We start from the raw sequence: 21383 nt of genomic DNA, 5'->3' as shown, positions 1-21383 counted from the left end.
AAAACCCATCACGTCCTTGTTCCCACTTCACCCCAGAGCCTCATATAAACAAAATTACCATATTCTAGCAGACACTTTTTGTAAGGGAAGTCATTTTGTGGCCTGTAGGTGGGGATGTGGCCGTGTGGAGCTCACCCTCCCTGCAGCACTCACCACAGCTCAGCACCCAAGGGATTTTCACCTTAGAGTTTACTTGTTTCTTCTGGACTCTCCCTTTCCTTTGGCAGCAGCACTTGCTGAGCAGCTGAGTCCAAATTGCTGCCTGTGGCTCAGGTGTGTGGATTTGCCGTTTTGATAGTAACGAGGTGCCACAGGAGCTGCTGAGCGCCTCTGATTGCTCCTCAGCTGGTGGCTGGGGATGTGGTGATTGAGCTGGGGTGGTCACTGCTGGGCAGTCGGGCATCTCCAGGGGGAGAGGTAATTCTGGCAGTGCATGTGGGGGTTTGGGGGTGATATAAAGAAACACTTAGAAGTGAACAAGCGGGACTGGAGCTGCCTTCTCCTGCTGGCGCTGCTATGGCTCAGGTAAGTCCCTGCTTGCAGGGGCCTACGGGGGCTGTGGTGCTTTTGTGTTGGGTGGCAAAACTGGACTCCAAAGTGAACCCAAAGGGGCTTTAGGAGGTGGTGGCTGGTGGGCTAGGGGGTTGCTACAGAGCTTAAAGCATCCGGGGCTGGCTGAACTTGCTGCTCTTTGAGCCTGAAGCAAGCAGGCTGGGAAGGAAACTTCCCGAGGAAATCCCTAGCGAGAGAGTCAGCGCTAGTACGGGGGGAGGACTAGAAATGAGTGAATTCAGATCAGGAAAAGAGGCCTGACGCTTTTCTGCAAGAAACTGACTTGAAGCACACAAGGACCTGAGGGAAAACGGGGCGGGAAGCAGCGAGGCCTGGCCCGGCCCTGCCCTCCCGATGCCGCCAGGGGGCGGCAGGAGCTCGGCCTGGAGCCGCCCGGGGCTGGGGCTTGGGCCTGGGCCTGGTTCCAGCGGGGCCGGGCTGCAGGGGGGGACACACGGCAATGCTTCTGCCCCCAGCCCTGTGGGGAAAGGGGGAGAGGATGGCAGAGCGCTTGAGGAGTGCCTGGAGCCGTGTAACTGCGCTATGGGCAACGAGCGATGCTCGTGGTTCTGCCACGGGTCTTGTCTGGGTGTCCCTGTCCCTCCTGGGGTGTCTGCGTGCTGTAGATTCACAGGGAGGCTTCCTCACCCCACAGGGGTGCTGGGCTCTGCGTCTGTTGGGTATTGGGGCTGAATCTCCTGAACAGGCATTAGGAATTGCAGAGCGAATGTAGGGTGCTGCTGTCCTTTGGTGATTGTCAGATGTTGTCCCCTAAAATGAGGGGTTTTCATTTGGGAAGAGACGGAATATTGAATGACAGCCCTCTTCCAGCCCTTTCCCTGACGTTCCCAAGCAGTTTCTCAGCTGATGTGCTCCTTTGGATTTGCTCAGTGCTCAGGTTCTTGTGCTGTGCCACCCACCTGGTGATGTGCTTCCTCTCCTTACCTCCACCTGTGCTTCCAATAAGCAACCCACCGGCCTTAGCACTTCCTTAGCAGTAGGTGTGTGGTTTCCCTTGTGCAGCATCTGAGGCCACAGATGCCCTTTTCTAATTAGAAACAAATCTCTTATGCAACAGAGGCACTGCGGTGTTTCCTGGGCTGGGTGGTAGGGCTGGGGATGCTTTACCTTGCTCAGTTCTGTTCCTGCAGGTTCCCATCTGTCTGCTATTGCTCAGGGAAAGTCTGGAAAATGGGCTGGTTTTCCTGGGTCTTGCTCCCATTTAAAGAAAAGGTAACAGCAGGGAAATAATGAAGAATAAACGGGGCTTGGGGATCTTCCCCACTGTAGCCCAGCCTGGTAAGCAGCTGAGCAAAGGTCAAAGCAATTTGACAAGTTTGTCCCTGTTGTTGGTTACAGGGGGTATAGAGGAGGCATTTGCCTTTCTCTGTTGTGATGGTTGTAAATATCAGTGCCCTGGGTCTGCAGTTGGTGCTACTTAATGAGTACGGGGTCCATCATAACTTGGAATTGCTATCAGGTGGAGGGAAGCAGTGTTTCCAGGAAGATGGCTCAAACCCCTGCTAGCACCAACACATTAACGTCTCGTGACTAGGACCTGGCTCCTGTACCTAACTTTGCCCTGAAGGCAACAGCATTTAGAAACCTAGCTGCAGCTTGTTTGTTTGAATATTTGAACTTTTCCCCATCTCCTGTTAAAAATGAGGCCACAGTCCCTGTGTTTCTTGGCTGTGGTGGATCAGGGAAATCTTTCTCCCCCTGCTTTGGATCTTGCCTGAATGCACACGCAGCTCCTGCTGGCTGTTAGCAGGAGAGCAAAGCAAGTGAGGCAAACCCCTGTCACACTGTGCTGTGCTCCAGGAGCACAGCGGGCTCGGAATTATTTATGATGTTCCATTGTGCATGAATAAAATGTTTTGTAGGAACACAGGAAGCCTCCATCATCGGAGATGTCCCAGCAGTGCCCGCTGCGAGCAGGCACTTCTACGAGGTGAGGTGCTGGCTGCTCCCTCGTGGTCAGAGCAGCGTGGGATTAATGTCTCGCTGGCTTCTTATGTGCAAGAGGGACATAGACTAGACCCATTCAAAGCAGTTTTTCAGCAGAAAAGCTCCATCCACCCAGTGGTTGCCCAGGCACGATTGTGCATGCACAAAGCAAACGAGTGACTGTGGAGCCAAACCCTGGCACATGAGGCACAATTATCATCTCCAAGCCTGGGCACAGCTGGAGGCCAGCAGGGACCCTGGTGTGGGTTGGAGCAGCCTGAAAGCTGCTGTGTCTGAGCTGAGTGACTGGAGGAAGGAGTCCCCCAGCATCCGGGGCTGGAGCCCAGAGCAGCTCAGGCTCGCTGTGACTCCACGCCAGGGTAGCCAAATGTGTTGTTGCAGACAATGGTCCCCTGGAACGGTTGCCCTGACAAAGTCAAAATACTTTGAGAAGCACTTCCTTCCCCTTTGCTGAAAAACTGGAATCTGAGCAGATCTGCTGCAAACTGAATATGAGCAGGCATTGAATAATACAACCTCGAGTCAATGCGCCAGCCACTGCAGCATCAAGATTTCCCCTTGAGTCATTTGAAGCATCATAGCAGCAGATAGAGATAAATTTGAGCTTAAACTCGTTTGTGGCTCAATAACCAAATCCAGGCTTTCCTGATATGGGCTGGGGAGGTCGTGGTGAGGCTCCTGGGAGATGGAGCATACTGCACAGAGGGGGCTTCTCCCCCAAGTCCTGCCATCTGTGGCTGGGTTGTCCGCTAAACTCCTGCAAGACATAAGTCCCTTCAGCCCATCTGGTGCTGTGCTGATCTGGCTGCTTACAGGAATCTCTTAACTGCTCTGGATTAGAGCTGAAGGGTCTTTATCGAGGTGTGGGGAGCATTAGGCTTTGGGTGCGGATGGGGATGGGAACAGATCTAGCAGGAGGTTTGCTTCTTGGCCTGAGCTGCTGCGTATGGAGTTGGTGGTGAAGATCACAGACAACAGAAATTTGCTGAAACCAATGTTTCTGGTAGCATTGAATCTTTTTGTGTTTCAGCTTCATAATCCACTTTGAGCAGGAGGTGCCTGCAGGTCAGAAACCTCAGTGGTTTTGGAGCCACCACTTCTCCTGTGTGCTGGTGAGACCTGGGCACACTCCTGCTTCTAGATTTTTCTCTGCTGCCATGCTTAAGGCAAGACAGTGAAAAGCTCTTTCTGAGGCCTCAAAATCTCTCAAAGGAGAGCAAAGAGCATCTCTCATTGTGTACAGGCATGGTCTTGCGTTTGTAGGACCTTCTAGCCTAGAGCCAGCTCTGCTGTGGTGTGAGCAAGAGGCTGCTAAACGGAGCAGGAACTGCTACGGGCGCTCTCAGTGCAAATCCCGTGGTGTAAATCCAGGATGGCCAAGGCTTGTGATGTTTGCAGACAGCACAACGTCTGCTATTTCTGGCCGTATTTCCTGAGAGCAGCTTGCGAATTCTCCGTTTTGCTGCAAGTGTGATATCTCTGGGAGCTTCTGCGTCTGTGCTGGGACAGCCTGGGAGGACCTCAGCATCCTGCTGGAGAGGTCTCGCCGGTGGGCTCTGTCTCCTCGGGGCTCTTGGTGGTGCTGGCAGCGCTGCTGCCTGCTTCTCCCAGCTGGATTTCATGTGACGCATGGCTTTGCCCATGGTTTTGCTGATTGCAAAACCAGAGGGTACCTTGTTGCCAAAAGATTTTGCAAAACATTCCTCCGTGCTGCTCCGTCTGCCGGGGAGAGGGTGCTTTGTTCATTGTTCTGTTTATCCAAAATAGGTCGCTTCCAACCACAAGCATCTGGGGCTTTTGCTGTTGCAGGAAGCTGCCAATGCGAATGCAACCTTCGACATGCCTGTGAGCAAGCTCATTCCTGGAAATGGGAAGATCTCCATTAAAATGACTCTGTCCATCACACCACCCAAGGTTCTCCAGTAGGAGCGTGCTGAGCATGGATCGCTTTTCATTCTGGCCAACGAAAGTGTTTGTTTCCGTTTGTTTGTTTGCTTTAACCTTCTGGGAGGAGATGCCAAGGATGTGTTAAAGAAATTTAATTTAATTTCTCGTACTTCCAGAGGTGCTGAAACCAGCGGGTGAATCACTGCCCTGCTGCGTGTGGGAAGGCAGGGCTCTGCTGCACCAGCACGGGCGTCTGAATGGGGCCATTTTAGAGAGTGACGTGAAGAAAAAGGAATTGATTTATTTACTAACAAAGCCACAATGGAAGAGAACCCCCCTGTAGTGCCAGAAAGAGCATTTAAGATCTGTCTCTGGGTTGGCTCGGTGTGTGTGTTTGGGGCTTTTTGCCTCTCTTAGGCAGGAGCGTAAGCTAACAGTGAGGGCTGCTGGTGGAGAGGGCATGTACACTGCTTTACCTTTCTTCTCCCTTTTTATTTTTTTTCTTTGTCATTTTCAGGGCTTTTCTTCTCTATCAAAGCTTTGACAAATGCTCCTGGGCACCCAAGGCATGCTGCCCTCCTGTGCTGTAGGGCCCTGACCAAGGGGATTCCTAAACTGTGGTCAGCTCGGTGGATAGAAGTAGCTCAGCTGTCCTTGCCCACCACAATGATTCACTGCAGCTGAGTTTAAAAACAAAAAGCAAGAGCAACAAACAGTAGTACCTCTCACCTTGCACAAATCTCGCCCGCCTCAACACCTTGGTGCTGAGGGACTGGGGTTTGTATGTATTTCCATTAAAATTCACGACACACACTGAAAATCGCGGTGAGACTAAACTCTGTTCATGAAGAATTTAAGACTGCTGCTTCTGGTCAGGAAATGCCTTGCTAGGGGGGCACCGAGAGAAAGCAGTCTCGAATAAGAAACGCAGCTGTATCTGCAGTTGGGGGTTTATAAATTAAAAGGAAAAAAGAATTGGCACCTCGTGCTTCAGGTCCTCACTGCAAAACCTCCCTGCCCTAAGGCTGAGGAAATGGGAGAGCCCCTGATAGGGGCAGGATCGATGAAACCAGCAGGCAGGGGTGTCGGTGCGCAGCTGCTGTGGTTATTCCATGGCAGTTGTGCATCTCCGTGTATCGGTGTTGATTAAATGAGTGGTTGGAAGGGCTTCTTGGGGGTGGCGAGGTTTGTAAACCCCCCTTGGCTGGCCAGGAAGAAGGGCAGGGCTCGGTGTGCCCGCTGTGATCTGGGTGAAAGCTGGCGGTACTCCCTGCGCTGTGGCTTGAATCTCAAATACGGTGACTCGGTGCCTTCTCTGCAGGCACAGCTGGAATTCAAAGCACTCCTGGATTAGTTCAACACTGAAGCTTGTAGCGAGAGGGAGAGCTGCGGCATTTAGCTTTGATTTGATTTCTTTCTTCTTGAACCTTTTAAGACTCTCAGGCTTGAAGCTTTCCCTCCTGCCCCCAGGACCCATCCATCTGCTTATCTGCAGACCCCAGACAGCTTCCCTCCTGTCCTTGCCATCAGAAATGCCCCTGGTTGTGTCGGTGGATGTCTTGAGAGGGAGGACCAAGGTACCTGGCAGTGGAGCTCTACAATGGTTTCAGGGCTTTTTCCTACTATTTATGGCCAGGGCCATCCCATGAGGTGGCTCAGCCCTGGTTGCCTGTTGGGTATATGTGGGTTGACCTTCTGAGGCTAAATTTGCCTCTTCTGCAATGTGGTCAAGGTGTTGTATGGAAATCCAGACTCTTTCCCTGTAAATAACCTTCAGCATGATCCAGAGAATCCCGTAGCTTTCCTGCAGGGATTTTCTTAGGAGTAGGCTTGCTCTAGCACTTGGGAGCCTGGATATGCTCACAAACCTGGGCTTCAAATGTCTGAAAATATCAGAAAAATTGAACATGCATTGGCAAAAGAGCTCCATCCCTTCTCTGGTCACTGTAGGCTCTCCTAGATCTCCTGTTGATTTGCTCCCACTTACAGAAAGGGGATGATAGATATGGCTTTTAATTGCCCTGAGGTTAAGTCAAGCGACAGCATTTTAAAATGTTGTTCTTCTAATTCCGTGTTTCTCTCACAAATGCATTCCTCTTGCAAGTGGTATCGCTCAGATGCTGAGTAATGTCACAAAGGGAGCAGTAGGCTAAAGGGGAATTAGATCCATGCTTCTCAACGCTGTTCCTATTTTTTCCCAGATATTAGCCCTAACTTTTGCCTTGCAGCTTGTCTGCACAGCTCGTCTTTTCTTTCTAAAAAGGGTTGGGAAACAAATTCCAGAGGCTGAGGAACCCAAATCTCCTAGGAAATGGATGCAAGATGAGTCTCAAGCTTGGTCTTGAAAATCTCAGCCCTCAAATTTTGATGTTCATGTATGCAAAGGGTCAAGAGCTTTCCATCTGTGCCAATGTTATCTGATCTGGCATTTCTTTTCCTTAAAAAAAAAAAAGTGGTTTCTTTCCTCCTGTTTGCCTGCTTCAGAAGTTATTTTCTTGTCCTACCTCCTCACGTCATGATGAGAAAAATCATCCTGTTTGTGCTGCTTACTTGAAATATGAAATTAAATTAAAAAGAAGAATCGGAGGAGCAGATTCTGCTCCTTGGGGGATTTCCCAGGACCGTGCATCCCTTGTGGCACAAAGGCTGTGAGCTGCTTCCCTGCTGCTCCTGCCCTCCTGAATTCGCACACCGTTGGTTTGTATTTAGCACGCAGTGACATCTTCCTTTAACGAGCACATTTTCCATCTGGGCTGCATTATTTAGATGTCTCCAGGAATGTCTTAAGCTGCTTCTGCACTCCCCCCTTTCCTGGCAAACAAATATTTTATGCAAGGCTTCACCAGCACCCTGGTGGAGCGGGCAGTCACTGGCCTTGCACTGAGCCAGCAATCGGGCACGGAGAGCCTTGGCTTTGCCCCACCAGGTTGGAAATGGGAAAATCCCCAATTCCACCCAGCTTCTGACCCTTTGGTGGGCAAGGGAGGGAGAAGGGAAGTGTTGATCACAGCAGGTTTGGTGGCAAGGTTCAAATTGGAGCCATGCCTGCTGCTGCTCTGAGCTGGTGTCTGCCAGGCGCTGGACTTTGGGTGGGAGAAAAGCAGTTTGGCTTTGGAGCAAACAACTAAAATCAGACCTCAGCTTGGTCCTGCAGGGCCTCGGGTGCTCAGCTGCAGTTGGAGGGATGCAGCACAGCCCTGCTCTCAGGAGCACCCTGCAAATTCCCCTTTAAACACAGCGGGGAGCGCAGCGTGGATGCATCGAGCTGGATCGGGTCATCCTGACTCGCCTGCCTGTGTTTGGCTGAAATGATCCCAAAACATTTGATTATTTCAATGAAATGAAATTAGGTTTTGCTGCTGATGCCTTGCTTGATGTGAGCTGGTTTTATTCCCGGGGGAGGGAGGCCCAAGGAGACATAGAGAGGAACACGGTGCCGTATCCATGCTGGCTGCCTTGCTGTGAGTCGCTTCGTTACAGAGAGCCAGTAAGAAAATCAGTGTTTCCAAAATCAGAAAGTTTTTTTTTTCTTTTTTTTTTTCCTCCCACAAGCAAGTTAAAACTTTGATTTATATTTATTATTTTTGAAATATCAACTTTTTACTCTATGCTGGAAAGAAACCAGTGGTTTCAACCTCTCTCTCTGGCCAGGAAATTTTGGAGCCGGGTCAGTTTTACCCCATGCTCCAGAGATGTGAACTGCAAGCACAAAAGACTTCACTCGATCCTGCTCAGGCGGAGGATCTCTCCTCTGGTGTGCAAGCAGAGAAGACATGCACTGGATCATGGCTTCGCTTTGAGCTTTGTGGAAGTTCAGACCTCAATGCAATCCAAACCAGGGGCCTTATCCCTGCCTGAAAACCCATGCCATGCAGCTCTTTAAATCGAGTATGTATTTTTCCAGCTTTAACAAAGTTAAAATGGAGAGGGTAAAACGTTAATTTGCAATTAACCTAGGGCTGCGCTGTGCAGCATGGAGTTTGCTTCTCATAACTGGGAGTTTAAGCCTAATTTTTCTGTTCTCTCAAATGCCCTGAAAATAGTTCCTTCATCCCAGATAAAGCCCCTGCTGACAGCGCAGCTTACCGAGGACACGGCCAGTCAATGGATGAGCACGAACCAAGCAGGAGATGAAATCGTGGGGATTTATTTGTTGCCCTCCCTTCCCATCTGCACTCCTTTTCCTTTCGGGCAGTGTTGACTTGCAGGTAACTGAGCCTAGATTTCGCAAATGATTATTGTTTGAATCCCGGAGAGCTGCAAATTCCCAGCATTGACGAATTGTGACCTTCGGGCTGAGCACGAGCTCCAGCTGTCACCTTGCTCATCCCTGAGCCATGTCCCCAGCCGTGCCCAACCCCGCTCGGTGCGGGGCGAGAAGCCTCTCCCTGTGTGAGGGAGAGCATTTAAGCAGCTTTGCACAAATGGGATTTGCACCAGTTGGTTTCTGAGAACCAGCCACCGAGCTCAGCTCCTCCTGCACTCTCCATACCAGGCCAGGAGGGTGCAGGTGATGTTGGTCCGATGTTGGTCCTCTTCTAAACAGGAGGCAGCCTGAGCTTGACGGGCACTTTGTTGTGCACATTTTTGAAGGTAATCTGGGTGGCGTTGCTCACCCTGTCTCTGAGATTTAATGGGGCCGAGGCTGCCAGACAGCAGCAACTTGGTCCCGGTGCTGAGCGCTGTGTCCTGGAGCACCAGCCACGAGGCCATGGTGGAGCTCAGGGCTCTGATGTGTGCCACGAGGCCGTGGTGAAGGAGCTTGGAGCACGCATGGCTTGTGGTCCGTGAAGCCTTGTGCCTTCAGGAGCCACCGATTCAAACTGGGTCTGGCTGGAAACACAGTTTGTGGTGCAAAATGAGTTGGATCCCAGTTGGTGTCCTCACGGCCCCGGGTTGTCCCCAGAACCACCCCAGCATGGTGCTAGCAGTGTTGCTCATCACCGGCTCCTCCAAGCAGGCGTTAGTCCCCATCAGAAACTGGGGAGAAAAGAAATAGAGTATATTATCCTGAAACACGTCCCCAATGGGCTCGATAACGCGAGCTCCTGGGGTGCTGGCCGTTCCCTCACCCCACAGTGAGGCGCGGTGAGAGCCGGGCTGCTGGCCCCAGTGGGACAGATGGGGCTGGCTGCTCCAAAAGCTCATCTCTGTGTGATGGCTGGGTGCTGGGAAATGTTTGGAAGGAATCGGGCTCAGCCATGCCAAAACATCCCGTGAGTGTGGGGCCGGTCCTGAGGGGAGCTCGGCTCGGTGGCGCTTGGGGTGGGGATGAGCTTTGGGTACGAGCTGTCCTCAGCCGGGATGGGGTTAAAGACTCGTGTCCCATCGTGGGCCGTGCAGCAGATGCAGGATGGTGACGAGCCTCAGGCATGAAGCAACCTTTGTGGAAAAACCCCAGAACGCAGCCCAGGAGTGCTGACCCCTGGTCCCATTGCCTTGGCTCTTCCCCCGCGGCAAATCTGACCAGCAGCAAAGGATAATTCCCCATCAAATACTCATCGACTTTTTTTTTTTTTTAATTATTTAATTTTTTTTTCCACTGGTGAAACAAGGCAATAATTTTCCCTATGGACCAAAGTGCAGAAAACTCTCCGAGCCTTTCAAATCCTGCTTTTTTTTGCAAAGAGCTGGAGGGAAAGGAGAGGGTGGGTTGCGAGATGACTCCAGAAAAACATTCAGCAAGCCCTCCTGGCAGCTCCTGCCTCTTGCTAAACAACTTCGGGGCTGTGTGTAAACAGTCCTCTGCTTTTATAAACACGGCATCCAGATCGTGGAGTGGAAAAAAAGCTGCGGCCATCACGTGAAGGGGAGATGTATTGCTTCCGGCAGCTTAAGTATTTTTATCTTCTCTCGGGGTTAAGGGTTTGGGTTTGGATGTCTTTCGCCTGGGAAATGTGGGAGCGGGGAGAGGTGGCACTGCAGAGGGCCAGCACCTGGAGCAAGGCAGGATGAGAGAAGTCTTTTTTGGCAGATCTTGAATGTGTGGGGATGGCTGTGGTGGGGTCTGGTGCAGGGCGAGCAATTTGGGTGCTGGGATCCGTCCCCCCAGCACCTGCAGGGGTAGCACAGGCACCCACCTCCACCCCTCTGCGTTGGGATAATGCTTCTGGATTTGTCCCCTCTTCCAGTTGGAGTAAGTTATTTAACATTTGCCAGTGGCTAATAATGATGATAATATATATTGTTTTTTTTCTTGGAGGCAGATGTAACCTCAGTGCTTTTCCTGGCCCAGGGGATAGGCAGTCCTGATAAATGGACACCTCACTTTGAGCCCTTTAATAAAACCAAAGATGCAGGGGGCTTCTAAGGGGATGCAAGGGGCTTCTGTGATCCTATGCAAGGCTTTTGCTCAGCTCAGGATCCGCTGGGCGAAGTCCTACACTTAGCACTGGAGATGGTCGGTACAGTAACGCACACAGGAGAGGCACCCAGCAGTGACTGCTCTCTGCTGGCTCTTTGGGACTGAATTTTAAGCAGCCGAGTTACCTGGAAGCTAATCCTGCCCTGTCGGCCCCCTGCCTGCTCTGCAGCTAGCCCTGAGCACCACGGTCTGGAGGTTTTCAGGCAGCGAGGAGGAGGAGGAGGAGGAAGGCACTTCCCTCTGTATCACACCAGCATTTCTCTGGCTGCTCAGGCTGCGTTTCCTTTGCTCTGGGCAGTGAAAAAAAGGGATTTATTTTTTTTTTTAAATCTTTTTTGTTTGCCTTTTCCAGCTGAAGTCGATGATGGAGAACGAATTCAAGGTGAATAGGGAGAACTTCATCCGCTGCCCGGAGGAAACGCGTTGTGTCTGTGTGATTTCTCATCTCTTCTTAAACCGCTCTCCGAGTACATGTAATGTTTCTCATAATTACATTGCCTCGTTTATCCCGGGGTTGGGTTTGCCTGCAATTACATCCTGCTGCACTTCACCTGGCCCTGCTGCACCGCCTCGCTGCCGGCCTCACCAAACCCAAACCGAATAAAACCTGGGGAGCGGGCAGCTGTGTGCTCTTCCGAAATCAGATTTTTATTCTGTTTGGCTCTTGTACCCCGGGAGGCCGGGTAGAGGCTGGCTGCTCTCCTCCGCCTGGGCTTGGTGCTGTCTTATGGCAAGGCTGCTTTTTTTAAAGTCAGAGCCGAAATCTCTTTAACTCTGGGATCCCTTTAAATGCCATCTTGACAGCGATGTTTCAAGTGGCCAGCTTAGTCCTGTCCACACAGCAAGCAGCGCTAACCTGCGTCTGATGCTGACATTTAAAATTAATCCTAATCGTTCCCTCCCCATCGAGACAAACCGATGAGTCGTGCGCTGCTCTCCACAGCAAGTTTACCTCTGATGAGTGCCAGCAGCAGAGTTTGGGCCCCAACAAGTCCAGGTTTGAATGCCCAGAGCTGTCGGGGACCCCAAAAAGCTGCTCTGGGGAAGAGTCCTGGGCTAGGCTGGGCTCTGAGTGCAGAAGTAATGCTGGGAGCTCTTGTAAGCCATGGAGTTGTGGGGTCTCTCCAAGCATTTTGAGAAACATCCCCCTTTTCGTTACCGCAAATTGGACCATGCTTGTGCAGAGTGGATTTTCCCATTTAGGATGAAACTCCTGGTTGAGATCTGAGATCAAAAAGGGATTTTCTGCTTTAGGCTTTGTGCAAAATTAATCCCCCCGTCTCGGCCTGGGAGCATACAGAGATTGCAGCATCTTACAAAGTGCGTTGCGAAGGCCAGCACAAGTGGCTTGCCAAGAGAGAGGTGTCACCGGGTCGCCGTCTTCCAGAAACAGCAGCCAGCCCTTCCTGGCAGTGGGAGGTTTTACCCGTGGCTGATTTGAGCCCAAAGGTACACTTGTTTATGTGTGCAGGGCGGTTTGGTGGTGGGCACGGGCAGCTGAAGCTGGGTGCCCCTGGTTTCGGGTGGCTGATGGTGGATCCAGCACCAGGTCGCTGGCTCTCGTGGTGTGGGTGTGTCCTGGCTTCTGCATGAAGCTTCATGAGGTTTTAGTTTCGTTTTGGTGTAAAAGTGAGAGTGTTCTTAAATCTGAGTTCAGTGGGAGAGGAGAAAGCCTTCTCCCAGGGCCTCGTAATGTGAAGTTATTTCCTTGTAAAGCAGCAGACTTTGGTAACGCCCTTCATCTGATGTACCATGAGGGGTGTGAAGAGAGTCAGGAAAAAAAAAAAAAGGCGAATTCCCGTAGACAAACATCTATTAATTTGCAGTTTGCACACATCTGCACGAAGGAAAAAATGTGGATTGGCTGCAGGTCCGGTAATGACTTTTGCAGAATATTTCATCGGTCAGAGAGCACCGGAGCAAGCTGCGGCCCGCGGAGAGCTGCGAGCTCGACCTGTTCCCAGCACACGAGCCCTGGGTGTGCTTGGTTTGTGCACAGACAACCGTGAGTGTGTGCAAGAGGAGCATTGCCACGAGGGGTAGAATGAGGTCGGATCCCTCCTGGGGGTGCAGAAGCGTGTCCTGAGCTCGCTCCGTGTTGGTGTAAGAGGAGCTGCGCTTTTTATTTTTTTTGCCTTTTTGCTGGCTTTGTCCTGCGCTATAAATAAGCATGATCAGGAGCAGCAGATAATCTATCCGCCCTGCTGACAGGAGTGTCAGAAGTGCAAAGGTTGGGTTTTATTTATTTACTCGGGGCTGCGGTTGCTGTGCGAAACCACCTCTCCTGCCAGGATGCGGCTCTGCTGGCTGCCCTCTCCTCCAAAAAGAAGCGAGGGGAGGGGGGTTTGGGGCTTCAGCCCCCTTGGGAGCGTGTGGCCAATTCCGTGGGCATCTCAGGGAGGGGGTAAAAACCCCCCACGAGTTGATGCTGAGGGTCCTGGAGGTTTTTCTGGGAGGTGGTGCCATGGAGAGGGTTTGCTCGCTAAAAGAATAAGAGCTAGAGGTAAACTGGTTGTAATCCCTGCACCAAGCTGGTTCAGAGATGAGATAAATGCAGGGCTCTTGTGATTGTGTTTGCAGTGACCACAGGGAAGCAATTCCTGGTGCAGCCGCATCATGCCCAAACCCCTTTACCAGCAGGCTGAGCACCTGCATCGCAAAGCGATGAATAAGAACAGGCTCTGGGATGAAGCTCTGGGACAGGAGGAGGATTTTAGGGCTGGAAACACTGCTGGTACTCAGCTGATTCCAGTGGGAAAAATGCTGTGTGCCGAACGACTGGGCGAGGTGAGCGCTCCCCTCCCCACGGCTCTGCACAGCATCGGGCTCCAGGTCTGGAATGATGTTTTTGAGTTCCCTGACATGGGCCCCATGGACTCCCCTAAATCTCTGGTTAACCAAACCTGGTGTTTTCTACGAACCAAGTGGCTCTGTGTTTTCTCCTGTGGCTTAACCTGCGGAGGCTGGAGCAGCGAAACGCAGTTCTTAGCTCATGGAAGCAGCACAAGGTATAGCTCGGGGGGAGGCACTGGGGTTCAGTTTGGCTTTGGATGCCACAAAGCATCTGCAAAACAGAGCCAAAGCCTACCGAAGACCATGGATGGGGCTCTGCGCCCTTCTTGTGGTTCAAAAATGTGTTCAAGTGGCTGGACTTCGGAGTTTCAGAAATCACCGTGCAGGCCTGCAGCCATTTGGATATGCAGGAGAGCTGCCTCTTGTTCCTCAGAGTACAAAAATACCCACGTGCTCGTGCAGGGGCGACTGCACAGGTTGCAGAGGAGGCAGGAAGGATGCAAAAGCCGCTCGGGGGTTATTTCTGCAGGCTGCAGGATGCTCCCGTGGCATGTACCTGGTGCAGGAGGGGATCCCTGTATGGCCGAGCAGCGGGGTGGGATGGATGCCCGCAGCTCGCTGCACATCTGTGCTGGAAGGCAGCCCACCAGGAGCGGCTCTGAGGCTGCTGCTGGGGCTGTGGCAGTCAAAAACTGGATTTTTCCCAGGTTATTTCTCGAGCCACCCATCTGCTGCAGCAGGTGAGCGCTGCCTGCTCCTCACCCTCCTTCCCCCAAAGCTTCAAACCCCCAAATGCCCCAAGCCCTGCCAGGGGGGTGGCCGGGAGAGGAGGAGCAGCCAAATCCCAGCTGGGGGCTGCTTGGGGGCTTCTGGAGGGTCCTGGCCGGGGTCGGGGGGGGGCTGCACAAGGGGGGGATTTCGGGCGGGGCAGCCTCAGGTGGGGCTGGGCTGAAGGCGAGGGAGCGGTCCCTGGGAGGAAGCAGCCCCCTGTGGGGAACCACCGCCGGGATGCGCCCCGGTGACCCCCCCCTTATCCCCAATCCCCCCCAGTGCAAACCCCAGCGCTGCAGGGCGAGAGGAGGCGGAGGAGCAGAAGAAGAAGGAGGAGGAGGAGGAGGAGGAAGGAAGAGCCCCGTCCGGCTCCAGCTTCCTCCGCAAGCCCTGCCTCGGTGCACGGTGCCCGCCCCCGGCCCTCCCCCGGCTCTCCCCACTGCATGCCCCCCACCGCCGAGCCGAGCCGAGCCGAGCCGTGCCGAGCCTCCTCCAGGCGGGGCCCCCCCCCCAGCGGCTCCGCGCAACAGTTGCCCCCCCCTCCCCAAGAAGTCGTGGCCATCCCCGGCTCTCCTTTCCTCCACGATCCCAGCCCTTGGAGAGCCCCCTCGGCTCCAGGAGGAGGAGGAGGAGGAGGAGGAGGAAGAAGAGGCTGGGGGGCGAGCTGCGAGGAGCCCCCGCCGCTCTCATCGACCCGGTGCCGGGGGCAGGAGCCCCGCCGAGCCCCCCCCGCAGCCATGGAGAGGGGCGGCGGGGCCGTGCCACGGCTCCTCCGAGCCGGGCTCGCCCGTCCTCGCCTCCTTTTGCCGGAGCGGAGCCGCCCCGCCGCCGGCCACCGGTCGCCCTGCTGAGCTGCGGGGGGCTCCGAGCCCCCGCCGGCACCCCCGAACCCTTGGTGCGCCCCCCCCGAGCCCTTTGGGCATCCTCCCGTCCCCTCGTGCGCCTTCCAAACTCCTTGCGCATCCCCCTTGTGCGTCCCCCTAAACCCCTCGTGTGTCCCCCCTACCCCTTTCCACATCCCTCTGTGCACCCCTAAAATCCCTCGTGCATCCCCCCACCCTCATCTGCATCCCCCCGTGCACCCCTAATCCCCTCGTGCCTCCCCCGTGCACCCCAAATCCTCTTGTGCACCCCTTTGTGCCTCCCCTTGTGTACCCCTAATCCCCCTGTGCATCCTCTTGTGCCTCCCCTTGTACCCCTAATCCCCTTGTTTCTCCCCCCGTGTGCCCCAAATCCCCTTCTAACACCCCTTTGTGCCTCCCACCGTGCACCCCCAATCCCCTCGTGCACCCCCCTGTGTGCCCCCCACCCCCTGGTGTCCCCCCACCCTCGCATGCAGCCGCAGGGCCGCGGGGACCGGGGACGCTCGCCATGGGCACCAAGCAGACCAAGGGCTGCCAGCCGGGCAGCGCCGGGGAGAGCCCCCCGACCCACCAGCGCAAGAAAACGTCCCCCAGGGACCGGGGGGACTTCCTCGCCTCCCTCGTGGTGAAGTCCGGCGAGAAGTTTGGCAAGGGCGCCGGCAGCCTGCCCCCCTACCACCGGCGGATCTGCATGATCCAGGACATGCTGGTGCTGGTGAAGCAGGGGAAGCAGGAGGAGGCCACCGAGCTGCTGAGACACCTGCGGCAGGTGAGGACGAGCAGCCTTCTCCCCGGGGGGCTGCTTGGTTGCGGTGGGGAAAAGCCAACCTGGGACCGAAACGTGTCCCGTTCCCGAAATCCGGTGCCCTGGTAGCAAAGAGGGACGCGCTCCTTCTTCACGGGTCTGACTTTTGTGGCATGCTTTTGGGGACGTGGCTGAGGAGCTGCGGGGTGGTCGTGGTGCTGGGCACGGGGAAATAACCCCAGGGAGGTGCTTTGCATGGTCTGCAGCGAGGAAACCCCGCCGGCTGCGTTTTCTCCTTCCCTTGGTGGCTCGCGCCGATAGCTCGGGGTTCTGCGGCGCGCGCAGCCCACTCGAGGAGGTTCCCACTCAACTTTGAAAAGTTGGGTGGTTGAGGCGGATCTGCAAAGCTCCGAGGCAAATCGAGCCGGCGGCTCTTTCCTTCCAGGCTGAGCAGCACCAGCAGCCGGCAGCTTTGCTTTGTAGCTCGCTCTTTTTGACGCACGGCTCTCGGTGGAGTTCTGCTCGCCTTGTGGAAATGCGGTCGGAGAGGGGGGAATTCGTTGTGCCGAGCTCGAGACCTTTCCCCTTGAAAATTTGTTTGAGCCGGGCGTTAGCTGAGAGGCAACGCTACGGAAAGGTGGTTTGAGCAAACAGCCGGGCAGCCACGGAGCGCTGCTGTGCACCCAGGAAATTCGCGTTTAACCTTTTTCTGCTGATAGAAGGTGATAACGAGAGCGGAGCGCTGGGCGTCTTCAAGGCTCTGGGGTACGCCGGGCTTTGAGGAGCCGCAAGTTTTCCATGCAAACAGAAAGCAGGGCTTCACCAAGCTCGGGTTTTCACGCCAGGAGCCTGCACGGCGTCCTGGTGTTCGGCACAACCAGTTCAACCAGCTGGGGGAAAGCTTGCGGGGCACTGGGAGCAGCTCCTGGCCCCGTAGCTCTGTTCTGTGTCAGCCTGTCCACGTAAAAACCCAGCTGCTCCAGAGCCCTGCAGGTTTCTCCTTGTTGTCTTTGTGTTTGGGCTTTGCTTTTTGCATTTCCCCCTCATTTTCTGGTCTTGTTAACATTTTCACGTGGCCCTGACCCCATCACCTGCCCCAACCCGGGCACATCCCCAGCAGCCGGCATCCCTCTGCCCGTGCTGTACGCGACTTGTTGCTGTCTTTGGAGCAGCCCAGCTGAGAAATCTGAACAGTTTCATATGCTGTTGTGTTAGAAATGGGCCCTGAGCCTTGAGATAAGGTGCCCTCCAGGCTGGACGTGCCCTCGCCCTGGGGCAGGCTCCAAGGTGGCCGTGAGCCAGGCGGCAGCTCCGTGCCCCAAATCTGCGCCGCCGCAGCCCCGCCGAGCTTCACCCTGAGACAGGAGCCCATTGGAGCTGGCAGAGGGACGGGTGCTAATTTTAGAGGGTGTTTCTATCAGCCCTGCACACGCAGACAAAATAAGCCAGGTGCCTGTGAAATACCAGGAGTTGTTCCCAAGTTCTCCCTGGCTTCAGGTCCTGGTTTTTCTTGGTGATGCTCCGGACCGTTCTCGTCCCTCCTGTGTCTGGGGGATGGCTGGGGAAGGTGTGGGCGTGCATCACGGGCACTGCCATAATGACAAATCCCATTGTGGGGGCATCCCATCATCTGCCAAGGGATAAAAAAGGTCTCCACTTTGGCTAGAAAGTGATTTAAAATTCCTGGGGGAAGCGAGGGACCTGTTACCGTCAGATAAGTCGTCGTGAGCGAGCGTTGCTGAAGAGCTCGCTCTGATAAAACATATCTTAAAGTGTCAAAATAGGGAACACTTTGTCCTAGATACTATAATAGACTTGAAGCACATTTTTAATGAGGCGGTATTATTCCTTTGCCTCCGGGTGGTGCATGTGGGATGCCCCACTGAGCAGATCCTGACGGCCGTGGGTTGTGACGGGTCGGCTGTCGGTGTGCTGCTGGCTGCGGGGATGCTGGCATCGCTCCCGGGGGAGGGAGCTGGGGTTGGGCGGTGGTGGAGGCTTTGGGAGCTCCTGAATGTGGGGTTTTTGGGGAAAAAAGGGGGGCAGAGACCTTTTCTCGTTAGCAGTGGTGCTGTATCCATCGTGGGGGGCTTTGCTGCTTGGGCTGTGTAGTTGCAAACTTAATGCAGGATGATGATGGTGATAAGGCTGCAAGACGGGGGTTTTCCAGCAAAACCAGCTCTCGGTTGCGTTTTGAGTGTTTTCTTTGAAAATCCCAGCCATTTAGGTCACCGGGAGTCTTTCCACTGACTTCATCAAGCTTTGGAGCGGGCCCAGCACGCTAACGAGGGGGCAGGTGACAGCATCCCTGCGTTTTGGAGGTGCTCCATCCCTGGTTTAAGTGGGATGAGCGTGCTGGCAGACACGAGGCTGAGCAGATTTTTGGCTTTCCTTGACCTAACTCCCTGCCCAAGCCCCATCCACTGGCTGCGAGAGGAGGCTTGAGGGGACCCCTCCTGCCTGCTGGCCCCCACACCCCAAAAATTGGGTTTGATGATCAGCAAAGGGGCAGGGCAGCAAATGGTCACGGCACCGGAGCACGGACAGGTCCTGCGTGTGCTCCACCAGCCTCTGGCACCCGCTGCTTTCTGCAGTTGCTGGCCTGTTGCATTTCACCAAATTTGGCCAATTTCCCCCTTCTCTCCACAGCCCCGAAGCGGGAGTGCCGCTGTTTCCTTTACGGGCTCCTGCAAGGATTAAGGAGCATTTCCAGAAATGCTTCGGAGGTTGCAAACCACTATAAAAGCGCAAAGATAGGAAGCAGGCTGCTTTTTGTTTAAAAAGGTTAAAAATGCAAATAGCAGCTGGCTGGACTCGTTTGCTTCAAGGCTGCTCCTCGGCAGGGAGCTGAGAGCCTTCCCAAACCGCCCTATTAGCCCCCCTCCCCAAAAAGTGCTGCCCTCTGTTGAAGAGGGGTGATTCCCTAAAAGCCACCCTTGCCTGTGCCGCACGTAGGATGCGTTTGGCACTTAAACACATCTAAGGAGATAGGAAATAGGCTCAAACGCTTCCCATCTTGGTGAGGCCGGCGTTTGGGGTCACGAAAGTAGAGAAGCATCCCAGTCCCATGGATGGTGCCGCTTGCCTCTCACCGAAATAATCCTCACCGAAATAATAGGGCCTTGTCCTGCAGGATGGTGAGAGCTGAATTAATGCTGTTGGCTCTTGGAGACACCTGGGACCCCGCTCTTGGACCCTGCACCCCAACCCTAAGACTCTCAGGGGTGGGAGAATTGCATCTTCTCCTTTTCAGTGGGTTGCTGTGCCCATTGCCACCCATTGCAGGCTTTAATATTATATAGACCACCCCATTTTTTCTTTTCCTTCCTTTTTCTTTTCTTTTCTCTTTTTTTTTTCATGAAGCCCTCTTGAGTTTCAGCTGGTAAAGCAGCCAAGCACTGTCAGTGTATTAAATTCTGGGAGTGTCTCTCCTGCTGGGGAGAGAATTTGTAAAACAAAGCATGTTTTCCTCCTCTCCGCTGCCAAACGGATCGTTTTCCCAAGCGGGATGGCGAGGCGCTTCCCAGCACATTACGTCTCGCTCGAGGAATTTGCCATCGGCCGGGGCTCGCCGTGCCCTCCCCGCCAGGGCAGGGGCTGCTGCTGCTGCTCGCCGCGGGCTCGGCCATCGTTTGCCCGGGGCACGGCGTGGACAGCGGTCCCAGGAGTTAAATAAAAGGGAAAAACAGGGCAAAACGTTCTGGTAAAACCCTCGGGATGCTGAAGGTGGCCGGGAGCCAAATTGCAAAGTCTGAGTCGCGGCAAAGCTTCGTGACTTTGGAAGGTGGCTTTTCGGCTGATGCCTGGGCAGTTTGGGGATGTGACGGGGCTGGGGATGGGGCTCAGAACCCCTAAAAGGGGTGAAGGCACCGTGGTAACTTCAGCTTGGATGGGGCTCGATGTGGTCTGATGCCTGCTGAGCCTTGCAGAGCCCAAAGGGTGCAGGCGGCCGCCCTTTGCCATGAACATAAAACCCGTGAGCTGTGCCCAGGTCCCCAAAGCTCCCAGGAGATGACAATGATGTGGGGTGAGGGGGCTGTGAGAAACCCCAAGGCTGCCTTGGGAGGGTCCGGGCGGCTTGGGAAGCTCGTTGTAAGCAGCGTGTTTATTGTTGCTGGTTCTAAGTAGCATTTTTCTGCTTAATGAGTCCCTCCCCGTCTGGTTTTTGCCAGCGTTTCTGGGCTCTGCTCTTGGCTTGCACGGGGAGGTTGGCAGAGAAGCGCATCGGGATCGGTCGTGGTGGGTCAGGAGCGCTCCGAGGGTTGCTCATTTCCCCCAAATGACCCTTAGGGGAGACGGATGCTGTTGTATGGCTTCTCCACGTCAAGGCGGATAAGTTGTCAGCTGAGCTGCTGGGGATCATCGGGCAGGGAGAAGGGGATGGGTTTTGGTGTCTCGTCGTCTAAGATTCAACCCAGGTCCCCCAAGGATGCCAGACACGGTTTTGCACCAGCCTTGAAGCCCGTGCTTCACCCCACAGATGCCAAACCTGCTGAAATATCCCTGCCTGGCCGTGTATTCGGTGTGTGTATCGATGCCTCGAGCAGACCCTGGGAAGCTCTGTGGGTTTGGCTGACCTCAACACAGCCAGACCGCACCGTGCCTGCCCTTGTCCCTTTGTGCCAGCCATGGGGACTGTCCCACAGCCCCTGGGATGCTCTCAGACCTTGGTAACACCGCTCCAGGAGCGTGGGGTCCCTGAACAGCGGGCAGACACAAAGCAATTTTCAGTGCCAGGCTGGGGACACCCCCGCTGACGGCTGCGGTGCGGCGAGGTGGAAATTGGGCAACGCGGCTTCGCAGGGCCCCGAGCTCAGCGCTGCCGCTTGGGGCTCAGCAGTCGGTTTCCTCCAGCCCGAGTTGCTGACGAAACCACCGCCGGTGCTTCGTGCGAATATTTTTAACCCTTAGGCTGCTAGGTAGCATTGACAGCAAATAAATGTGCCTGCTGGCACCGGGGTTTGGCGTTTTCCACCCCAAACGGGCGGCTCTGACCTCCTTGCCGTGCTCTGCTGAGAGCTGCCCTCTTGCACCGTCCTCTCTCTGCTCCCTTGTTTCCCATCCTGGTTCCTTCTGTTCTTTTTCCCTTCCCCCGTGGGATCCGTGGGTGGATGCGCCCCGCTGTCTGCTCGGCATCTGAGCAGCCCGGCTTTAATTAAACCCCGGGAAGGGGGCTCCTGCTGCTCGTCCTGAGCCCCCGGGGATGCTGAGATGCAGGGGGAGGGCAGAGGCAGCTCCCACCCCGCAGCGTGGGGGCAGCCCCCAGCTCCCTCTCCCCCTGTGCCTGCAGCAGCGATGCTCGCCGTGCCGCTGGTGGGGTTTCCTCTCCGAACTTCCCTGTCTCCCCTGGGATCAGGAAGCACAGAAATCGGCACGGCATTAATGCAATCCCTGCAACACGCCCAGGCAGGCTCCGTTTGCAGCACTAGGAGAGCCCGAA

The 21383-nt window shown here is 54.7% G+C and overlaps 1 protein-coding gene across 4 annotated transcripts in view; it reads left to right on the top strand.

Moving 5' to 3' along the window:
• Positions 1-501: 501 nt before the first annotated feature.
• LRRC75A (leucine rich repeat containing 75A) overlaps positions 502-21383 on the top strand; it is a 79410-nt gene continuing 58528 nt past the window's right edge. The window contains exons 1-3 of one of the 4 annotated variants that reach the window (XM_068656077.1): positions 502-525; positions 11124-11198; positions 12026-12220. In XM_068656077.1, coding sequence (XP_068512178.1) covers positions 517-525; positions 11124-11198; positions 12026-12220 — 279 coding nt within the window. In that variant the 5' untranslated portion in view covers positions 502-516. Of the gene's footprint in view, positions 526-9953; positions 10245-11123; positions 11199-12025; positions 12221-14704; positions 15968-21383 lie in introns of those variants that run through there. The other 3 variants (XM_068656079.1, XM_068656081.1, XM_068656078.1) reach the window with 3 other exon arrangements.

Source organism: Anas acuta, chromosome 19 (assembly GCF_963932015.1).
Source record: "Anas acuta chromosome 19, bAnaAcu1.1, whole genome shotgun sequence".
In the NCBI taxonomy this organism is placed as follows: domain Eukaryota; kingdom Metazoa; phylum Chordata; class Aves; order Anseriformes; family Anatidae; genus Anas; species Anas acuta.
This window is presented reverse-complemented; position numbering and strand designations above follow the sequence as displayed.